The sequence below is a fragment of the Drosophila willistoni genome (genome assembly GCF_018902025.1).
Source record: "Drosophila willistoni isolate 14030-0811.24 chromosome XR unlocalized genomic scaffold, UCI_dwil_1.1 Seg106, whole genome shotgun sequence".
Taxonomy (NCBI): Eukaryota; Metazoa; Arthropoda; class Insecta; order Diptera; family Drosophilidae; genus Drosophila; species Drosophila willistoni.
In genome coordinates this window covers 412,507-422,990 of record NW_025814055.1, presented here as the reverse complement: position 1 = coordinate 422,990, position 10,484 = coordinate 412,507, and the positions used below count along the sequence as shown (strand labels likewise).

The 10,484-nt window shown below is 40.1% G+C and overlaps 1 protein-coding gene across 2 annotated transcripts in view; it reads right to left on the bottom strand.

Annotated features, from left to right (window-relative positions):
- Positions 1-6,049: 6,049 nt before the first annotated feature.
- LOC6648334 (thyroid adenoma-associated protein homolog) overlaps positions 6,050-10,484 on the bottom strand; it is a 35,393-nt gene continuing 30,958 nt past the window's right edge. The window contains exons 5-7 of one of the 2 annotated variants that reach the window (XM_023178996.2): positions 7,891-10,070; positions 7,744-7,833; positions 7,582-7,688 (exon numbers count right to left, since the gene is read on the bottom strand). In XM_023178996.2, the coding sequence (XP_023034764.1) occupies positions 7,650-7,688; positions 7,744-7,833; positions 7,891-10,070 (2,309 nt within the window). In that variant the 3' untranslated portion in view covers positions 7,582-7,649. Of the gene's footprint in view, positions 7,834-7,890; positions 10,071-10,484 lie in introns of both variants that reach the window. The other variant, XM_023178995.2, reaches the window with a different exon arrangement.

Sequence of the window (10,484 nt, the reverse complement as noted above, 5' to 3'; positions counted from 1 at the left end):
TCGGGACGTTTTCCTCGAACCTTATGGTGGATCCAGAATGGTCCACAATAGTCTACTCCGGCATTGAGAAAGGGTCTATTCTGAGATACCCGATGCTCAGGTAAGTCGCCCATGACTTGTTTAAAGAACTGAGGCCGGTACTTGGTGCATACTACGCAGCCCTGGATCACATTCCGGACCATCGGTTTCACCTTAATGATGTGGTACTGTTGCCGAGCTATTCCGCGTAGTGCGTCATGTCCACAATGAAGATTCTCTTCATGAAGTTTCCGTAGCATAATTTTTACCACCGGATCATTATACGGAAAGGGATATGGATTCCTTGTTTCCGTTGATACTGGTGCTTGTTGTAGCCGAGTTGCTACTCGTATGATTGAATGTTCATCCAGTATTAGTGGCAATGTTGCCACCGTGCTTTTGCGATCTAGCGGTTGATCATGTCGTTTCTTTAAGTGCCGTAATTCATATGCAAATCCTGTTTCTTGAATTTGCTTAATGATCACTCTCCGTGCTTGGTCCAACTCTTCCAACTGTGACTGAGCCGTTGGTTTCCTGTTCTGCTTGTGACAAAACCGTAGCACATACGCCACTATTCGCTGTAGCCGGTAAAACGAATTTCTGTGATTTACCGTATTTATCCATTTACTCTTGTTGTTTGCCGTGGCAGTCACCATGCTGAATACCTTGGTTTTCTTCTCAGCGGTATCCATCGTGTGCTCTGTAGGCTTAAATGGTGCTGGCCAGCCACGTTGTGGTCCATGCAGAAATAGTGGTCCATACAACCATAATGTATGTGTCCTAAGCTGAACTGCTGATATGCCTCGAGACAGAACATCAGCTGCGTTGAGCGCTAATGACACATGACGCCATTGCCTTGGATGTGATACTGCGTGTATTTTTGTCAACCGATTAGTCACAAACGTGTGGAAATGTGATGCCCGTGAATTAATCCACGAGAGTACTACCGTTGAGTCTGACCAGAGAAATGATTCCACACTTTCTGATCCGAATTGAAGATCCTGTCGAACTCTATCCGTGAGTTCAGCTTCAAGTACAGCTGCACATAGTTCCAGCCGGGGCAGTGTCTGTTTTTCCAGGGGAGTTACTCTCGACTTGGCGCACAACAATCTGACCGAAATTTGGCCATTTTTATAGGTTGATCGGACATAAACTGCCGCACCATACGCCTTTTCTGATGCATCAACAAATGTATGCAATTCCTTTGTAGTGGGGACCTTGCCATCAAAAATATGCCTTGGAATTTTCATGTGGTTTAGTGCCTGTACATCCTCTCGGTAGGCTTCCCATTGCTTCTCCAAATACGGCGGTAGGTCACCATCCACCTTAATTCGTTCGGTAGCAACATGTTGAAGAAACATTTTCGCTCTTGCCACTACCGGTGCGAACAGTCCTAGAGGATCGAAGATTTGACCGACTTCAGATAGCACCACTCGTCTGGTTATTCGTTTTGTATGTCTTTGAGCCTTTCCACATAATTGGTCTTCTTTGGGTGCGCATATGATTCCCAATGTTTTGACACTTGTTTGTCCCAGTGTGTCACCGAGATTGATGTCAGCAATCGTATCTTCCTTTGGAATTTCCTTTAGAAGTTGACTGCTATTTGAACACCATTTTCGTAAGTTGAAACCCTTAGGTCTCAAGATTTGAAATGTCGTTCAGTGATTTTCCTGATGACGTTTTGCATGATGCATCAAATACCACTCTTAGCTTGGTGGTGGTACTTTCTGGTTTTAGTACACAATGATGCGGTATAAAGTAATGGTTCTTGGGAATTTGTTCTACCATTACCTGCTTCATATGTCCAAGCTGTTCATATTCTGACATAAATTTTACATACTCCTTTTTTATGTCACGGTTCATTCGCCTCTCTAACGACATGAATCTTCTAATGGCTACTTCCCGAGATTCTCCAAGAGATGACGCCTCTTCAGCAAATGGAAGCTTTACAATTAGTAAAGCTTTACAATTAGTCGATTGTCCGCCGCCGTGTGTAGGTTATCGAGGAAGAATTTTTCACAATACTCTTCCTCCGGACTCCTGTACCTTTTTATTGGCTCTAGTGTGTCTAGCTGCCAGAATCTTTCTAGTGATTCCTCTGGATTCGTCATGCCTACCATACATGTGATTGAAGCTGACGTTGACATATTAATTCTGCCAGCAACAATCCATCCAAACTCTGAGTTTTGTAATGTTGGACGGTTTCGATTGCCCCGTCTCCTTTCTGGTAGCAGTATAGCATAGTGATCATCAGCTCCCAACAGCATATCAATTTTTCCGGGTTTATCAAATGTTGGGTCCGCTAATTGAATGTTGTCTGGTAATGTGACTTTCTGCGTTATTTGTTCTGTGGGTTGGTCACCTATTATATGTGGCAATACAAATGCCTCAACTAGCATTGCGAACTTGTTGTATCTTGACCTTACAACCAAGCTTACTCGCGCCTTGCTTATCTGTGGTTGACCACCCACTCCATTTATGTGCACATGAGTGTCGCTAATTTTTAACGATAATTTCTTTACCAGTCTCTCTGAGACGAGATTTACTTGTGAGCCGCTATCCAGGAGTGCTCGAAATTCTCCTTTCCTTTCATTGATCCCTTTTACCACTACCTTGGCCGTTGACAACAGGGTGTATTTTCTGCCAATTCCATACGCAAAAGCTGCAGAAGCAGATGTAGCAATTTGGTTGCCTGTTTCTAAATGCAACATTGTGTTATGTTTTTTATCGCATTTAAAGCATCCCCTCCAAGAGCAATTTTTTGCCATATGGTCCGGCTTGGAGCAATTGACACACAGTTTGTGTCTTTGCACCCAATTAAGCCGCTCTGCTGCGGATTTGATTTTGAACTTTTCACATTGGAAGAGTTTGTGCTTTGCTCTTTCGCAGAAAGCACACAAGGTACTGTTTGTCCCAGATGCTGTTGCGCATGGTTTCCTTGGATTTGGTTTGTCAATGCTGCGATTTTCGTTTCTTGGTTTCCCAATCGCCTCTAATGTTAGGAAGCGCTGTTCCAAGATAGGAAATCCTTTACTTCCTGCAGATCCCTTGTGATGGAAAGAGATTGCTCATATAGTGCGTGGTTGAATCTATCCAATTTTCGTGTCATATGAAACATTATGACAGCATCTGACGATTCCATATTGACGCCTACATTTTTTAAGGCTTGCAATGATTCAAAAATGTTATCATGCAAATTCTTTATAGAAGCTGCGTCATTTCCCACATTTGGGTGATCAAACAGCTTTGCCAGTATGGCTGTTACTAGAACTCGTTTGTTATTAAAACGTTCCTGCAACACTGACCAAGCAGTGTTGTAATTGACTTTTGTTAATTCCAGGTGCCGTATCAATCTCTCTGCTTCTCCAGACAGGTTTGATTTTAAGTACCACATTTTCTCTATCGTGGATACATTTGACTCATGAACTACCTTTTTATAGATGTCATGAAATTGTTGTCATTTCAGATAATCCCCATCAAATTTTGGAATGGGAATTTTGGGTAGTTGCAATGATTGTATCGATTGCAATACAGGTGGTGATTGTATCACTACATTTTCTGCTGGTGCCACACAGAATTTCAGCATTGTATTTTCTGCGGCCACAAACGTAGCTATATTATATCCGGCTTCGGCTGGATTTTCAGCTAGCCGATGAATCTCATAATGGATTTCTTCAATTTGCATCCATCATTTGTCGACTACCGGTAAGTCATTTTTTCTTCAGGCACTATTTGTCTTAATCTCCTGGACAATGAATCGAACTGCTTGCGAACCAGTGGTTTGATCACGACTCGCTCTTCCTCTCGTTGGCGAGCTTGTCTCTCTAGTTTTATTTCTGCCAAATGGTCCTTCCAATCTTCCACTATATTAGATACAACCGTCTTCATTTTGCTGAACTAGTCCGTTACGAAGTAGTCATCTTCAGTTCGCACGTTATTTAATTTGTCCATCAACTCCTGATGACTTTTCTCGAAGTTCTCCCACATGTATTCCAGGAGCTCAAGTTTCTCCTCGAAATAAGCTGGCTTCGTTTTCCTGGCGAAAGAATCTTTTTTGGTATTCCGAATGAAGGCCTGGATTGCCTCTCCTCGTTCTGTCTGCTGTTTATAAAACTCCTCCATGTTCTTTTATATTCTTATGTAATTGCTTATCTGTACTAGTACTTAACCCGATGGGAGTTTATTTATTTTGTCAAAGACAGGGAACGCTCCGACTCGTTCCTAAAATTGGTCAAGTGTAGCACAAATAAGAATAAGAAATAAATCGAAGTCGCCTTTTGATTAGTGTTTTAACAATAGTTTATTTTTATTTCCAATATACCTATTCTTTTACACTGATAAATGCCACGACAGTGAAACCAATTTTTTGAGTTTCTTTTCTTTGTTTCAAAAATTGCTGATCAATGCCAAAATCTATACTGGGTTACTGACCGAGTTAACTAGGTCAGATATTGCTGACGCCAGGGAATGCAACAGAGTTTATGAGTTGATCAAACTTTATTTTATATAAAAATAACTATTTATGATTTGGTCGCCTCGTTGACACAAATCGTTGTAAAATGTTTTTTATAAAGTGATCGCCTAGTTGATCAACTTTTATTCAATGGGTATGCACTGCTACCCCGTTGCGGAAAACCAACTCCTAGTTTTCCAATAAATTGTTTTTATTCGCTAAGGTGGCTACGCAATGTTTGCCAAGTTAATCAATTGCGATGTTTTTAGTCAGGACCCCAGATTGATGTGAGATGTTCATCAATTTGTGCCCTCGCTTAGGATTGTCGTGTCCAAAGCGTGCAAAGAAAGTATGCGCCTAGTTGACCAGTTTCCTTTTTGTTGAGAGATTGGTCGCCTGAGTTGACCAAATGTTCTCGCTTGATGACGGTTTCACCAAGTCTGTTACTCTTTTAACTTGGAGCCGCCAATGTCGGGGTCACCAAAATGTTCTATGAAAGACGTTAGTGTTTCTTGAAGTTATTAAATGTTTATTTATTTATATATATATATAGGCACTAGCACATAAACCAGTGACTAAAGGTTGTCGCAACCAACACATAAATTGGGTGGACCTCGGAGTGAGATTACAAAGGTAGAGATGGGGGCCAAAGACACAGCGATGCACACCCGAAGTAGCTACAATTGGTATCTGATCTTACTAAGAATAATGCATTTCTTTTATAGTACAAAATAGCGAGCTCACCAGTGCATAGTTCGACATAGTGTTAGGTCAGCAAAGTACGTCTTTATTGATAATAGCTAACCATAGCAGCTTAATTAACTTTATTGTTTACTGCTGACCATATCAGATCTACTTATGACTGATGAGCCATCGATATCTATAATCGGGTTACATACTTAATTGAAATACATTTCCATTTGTTCTATATTATAATTGTCTTAATGTTAGCTTATTTTATATAATCTAAACACCAACAAATCTCATTTCACAAGTCGTGCATAAACCTCTTTGTGGATAGCCAAGCTGCATTCAAAGCCGTGCGGTAAATTGGAACTGTAACACATTGGGAAATGGAACAGAAAGCGACCCTAGCCAACCTATCCGGTAGAAAGCCACAATGACCTGCCGCTTAACGGGACATTGACTCACGGCAACATTCGCGCACACCGCCGTGGGTCCACCGGTCCAAGGTTATTCTGTTAAATACAACCCCAGCAGTGTATAGAAATGCACATGCATTTAGCTCTGTAGCTTTAACGGTCTAAAAGTTTGCGTTGATCCAGACGAAGGGACGCACAGACGGACGAACATGGTCATATAAACTCGTCTCGTGCTGATCAGCAACATATAACCAACCCTTTTTGCAAGGGTATACAAACTTCGGCGCGGTCGAAGTTAGCCCCAGCCCTCTTGTTTATATTACCTTCATCAAAAGTTACAGCAAAAAAAAAATTAGTTCTATCTTAATTTCAATACTTACCATATCATACAAGTAATTTTCCTGATATTTTGTAAAGATTACAATAGGTTCTGACATCTTTTCAAAGTACTACGTTCCAATAAAATTAAAGGAGGTTTTACAAATTTCAAACCTTTATTGTGCAGTATCAATAAAGAAACTAAACATCTACTTATATATGTTAATTCACATATTACAAATTTAAATTGCACATTAAGCTACTTTCCGGATTTATCTCCTTGTCAAAGATATCAAATGAAATTAATGTGTTTGAGTCATGTATAGCCTTTATGAGCCGTTCGTTATTGCAAAACACAGTTTTAAAGCAACTTGTCACCTTGGAAACTATATAAGCCTCCTCACAATAAAGATTTATTTCCTGTTTTTCAAAAAGTTCAAATTCCCCGTCTAGCTCCGTGTTTTCCTCTGACAAAGTTGATAATTCGTGCTTATGTTGAAATTGTGAACATTTGACAAAAGGCTCTATAATAATGTTGTAAAGGCGCAAAAGATACGAAACACTGTGCTGTTGTAGATTGATCAATATATGGTTTAAAAAGTTGGGCATTGCCAAAGACGGCAAAATTTCTGAGTTTGTTAAAAATACTTTATTTTTATTGACCACGATAATGTTTACGATCTGAGCCATGTAGTTGCGCACAGAATCCGATTCGTCTGTCAGAAGTATAATAACTAGTCTGCAATAATGACCTATGATTTCTACGTCACCTAAGCTAAGTTGTAGATTGATACATTGTGTCAAACGGTCGCATAACTGTGAAGCCTTACGGCGCATATATTTTGTCTGACTGGGATTGGCAATCCGAAGAATGTAAGACAAAACTGGCATCCACTGATGCTGTTCGACACCATAGTCAGCAATCAGACGACTAACGCTTAAAACCAAACCAGGCTGTATTTCATTGCTATCGTCAATTAAACAATGGTCGAGTATTTCATCTAAAGTAAGCGTTTGCTTAGGCAACAATCCTAACAATGCATAAAGACGGCAGGCCCGCTTTGGACTAAAATATGTTTCCATGACTAACTTATCTCTCATTTTTAGAACACTTATATGTATCCTTTTTGATAAGAGCATTATTTCTGTTAGTTCCTCGCGCAATGGTGTTTCCAAAGAATCGTAGTATTGGGCGACATCTCCTTTTATACGATAAAAGTCAATGTCGAAGTTATCAATAAGTCCATTTGTACTTATGTTTTTACTAGTGTTTTTGTTGTTTTGGAACATTATATATAACCAAATATCTATCTGAAGTTGCTCAATACCTGCAGACAAATTCTCCTGTTCCATAAAATCTTTCAAATACTGCATTATGCCTTTGTTTTGAAAGATCAGACGATTTAGATGAAGTGCGAAAACCGCAAACGATCTCGGCGAAGTTGCATTCTTTTCGCATCTCTTGTAAACCCAATCATGATTCAGCCGATAAACATCAAAAACTGCATCCATCACCTTTGGGTTAATTTGATTTAAGTCGCATATATCCTCCATAATGGTGACTAACACATCTATTATAGCAATGAACACAAAAATATCACAATGGCAAACCTGAATAGCCAATTGAGACAAAGTGAATACCACCAAGCAAGAAAGAGACGGATATGTCCAACGAATAACTCTATAGAGGTGGTGCAGCTGTAATACTTGGCCGTGGAGATAATTCCAATCAAGTTTTAGTCGACTGTAGTTATTTTTCAATAGTAAAAAATCCCGTCGTAGCTGCTGCTCCAGCACTATTAGATGAAATATAATTTTCCGAATCAATTCGACAGACCTATGTAGACTTACAAAATTGGCGATAATTTGAGAAGCTCGTTGACGTGTCACTAGATCATGCGACTTGGTAATTGATTTAAGAAACGGGACGAATTCAATAAGCTGTACACGAAAACAAATAAAAATTAAATCATAACTAATTACATTTATAGCACTTACATTTAAACTGGATTCTGATCCCTCACTTGAAGAAGGATATAGACGGCACAGAATAAGTAACATGGCTTCCAGTTGAATAGTTTGTTCAGTAGACCGGTTCCCCGAACTCTGGTCGTTGATTTTCACGGTTGCGTGTTTTAGTCCAATGTAAAAAAAATCGAACAGCTCTGGATAGAGGGTGAAAAATACGCGACCAGTCATACGATTGCGAATATGGAAGTCTCCCTTGTAAGAGCGTGCCCTTTCCACACCAAAGACACGAACTATTATTGCGGCCAACGTGAGAGTTGCAGAGTTTCGTTCTGACCATTCGTCGGCGAGCAGACAGCCTAATGCGCAAATCACACCTCGCGACACGAATTCGCCCACGAAATCCGAAAGTTCGCTACAACGATAAAGAGCTCGTAATGTGTTAAGAGCGTGGCTGCGTGAGACTACGCTAGAAGTGCGGCGCTCGCAAATATTTAACAAGAGGTATATTGTTTTATAAAGAGTACCGTGTGTTCCTAACTTAAGCTCAGTACATATAAGCGCTTGCAGCATAAAAGGCATCCCAGCACTGCGACGAGTTAGACAGAGATTTTTGTTGCTACCCTCGATCATAAGCATTGCCTCTTGTACCCAAAGGTTGGGTTGTTGGTTCAAGGATACCTCATCGCTCAGCCAAAACCGGCGACACAGCATTGTAAATCCAACATATGCTTGTTCAAATGCGCCGCGATGTTTTGTTTCGGATAAAAGCATCAAAAAAATATCGCCTATAGCAGACAGCTGAGACTTTTCAAGCAAAAAGGAGTCCGGGTTTTCCTGCTCGAGTGGCGCTCGTTGAACTAATTCCCCCAAGATGAGAGCAATCTCTTTTACGCTACGCCACCCGCATAGTAGTACCATCTGCGGAGTGGTATGCAATTGTTGAACTGTCTTAGCTTTCAATCGCCGGCGCAATACATTGGCGTTTTCCATATCCTTAATTTGATTATATCGACTAGCCGGTAAATATCCTTCAGGTGAAGAGCTGCTCACAATGGGCAAAACCACTTTGATTATAGCCATGCATAGATCCAAGAGCTCAGAAATATATTGCCTCCATTTCATTTCCTGGGCTAACTTGTCCATATTTAATTGCATTATTAAATGCCGACTTGCACAAAGCAAACCGTAAAGGGGATTAATTTTAGCCGCCTCAGCTAGGTCTTGCTGAGCAAAAAAAGTTCCCTCTCGCAAATGTTTGTAGCACCACATTAAAGCCTTGTAGGTCTTCGGTTCATAAACAGTTATGTCTATCAATAAAGGTAATTCTTCTTCTACCTCCACCGATTGACAATACACTTGCAACTGATAGGCTCCCGTGGATGAGTCGGGAGGCCGTAACGATAGCAGCATTTCCATTATTTTGACTGGCTGTAGTCGAGATTTCTTGCTTACTATACAGAGCAAATGAGAAGCATGTTTCTTATTATGCTCGTAACTATCGCTCAAACAATGTTTCAAGTAGGGCACAGTCACATTGGGAAGTTTTTCAATAAAAGGTATATCCTGCCGACAACAGATTTCAACACATAGGTGAAGCAAACGCAATGAAATCCAGCGGCGTCCATAGTTTGCCGTGGGAAAAAGATTATAAGATAGTTTGGCCATGAATTTAGTAAAAAATTTGAGTAGTTCCTCGCCACTATATATTGGTCGTTTCATATGCTGTGCCAAGTTCAGCTCTATTCGCTGTAAAGCCTTTTTAAACAGACCGAAACTTAATTGACGAATATGAGCGCTAGGATTATTTGCATTGTGCTGCAAATAAAGCATTATTGCATCTAATTCGTCTGAACCAAAACACTTACTAGGACATGGCATTTCTACCACGAAGCGGAAAGCCAAGATTCGAGTATGGTCATCCAAGCCGACCAAAGCCTCGTTTAATTGCTGCTTGTAAAGGATTTGAACTTCGCGGCGTAGCGGAACTTGGCGGATAGTTAGCATAGCTGCTAACTTTGTACTCAGTGGTACTGTTTCATGCAGCACGAGATTTAAAAACTCCTGTGATAAATTTGCTGAGTGCATTATAATTCGTTCCACTGCTGGCAAACGGTCGTCGCTAGCTTTTGCAGTTGTTATTAGCATGTCACACCACATATTATTCCAATCGATAAAGGACTGATTTGAAAAGGCGTTTGTCATCATGGCTGAAAGATTAAATAAAATTTTAAAATTACAAAAACCTTCACAAAATAAAATCAAGGATAAAAGCGTTTTTAATTGCATTACTTAAAAGCGGCTAATCTAATTCTTGTTTTAAACATACGGTAAACATAATTCCGACCCACAAACAAAGATATAGCGCTTTAATTGATTGGTCTGCAGTGAGCAGACTTTTTTTCGAATTAAAAATTTGGCAAATAGGGCAAAACACAAAAATTTTACTTAAAAACAGAGAAAAAAAAATTTTTCGAAAAAAACGCTTTGTCATTACCAGTGGATATCTTTTAGCTTTTAGAAGCAATTTAATTTTTTTTTATCGGATGATCTTGTAACCCACCATCGTGCTCACCCCAAACCCTTTTTTTTTTCATAGAGCCTCAGCAGATGAGATGCCCCGG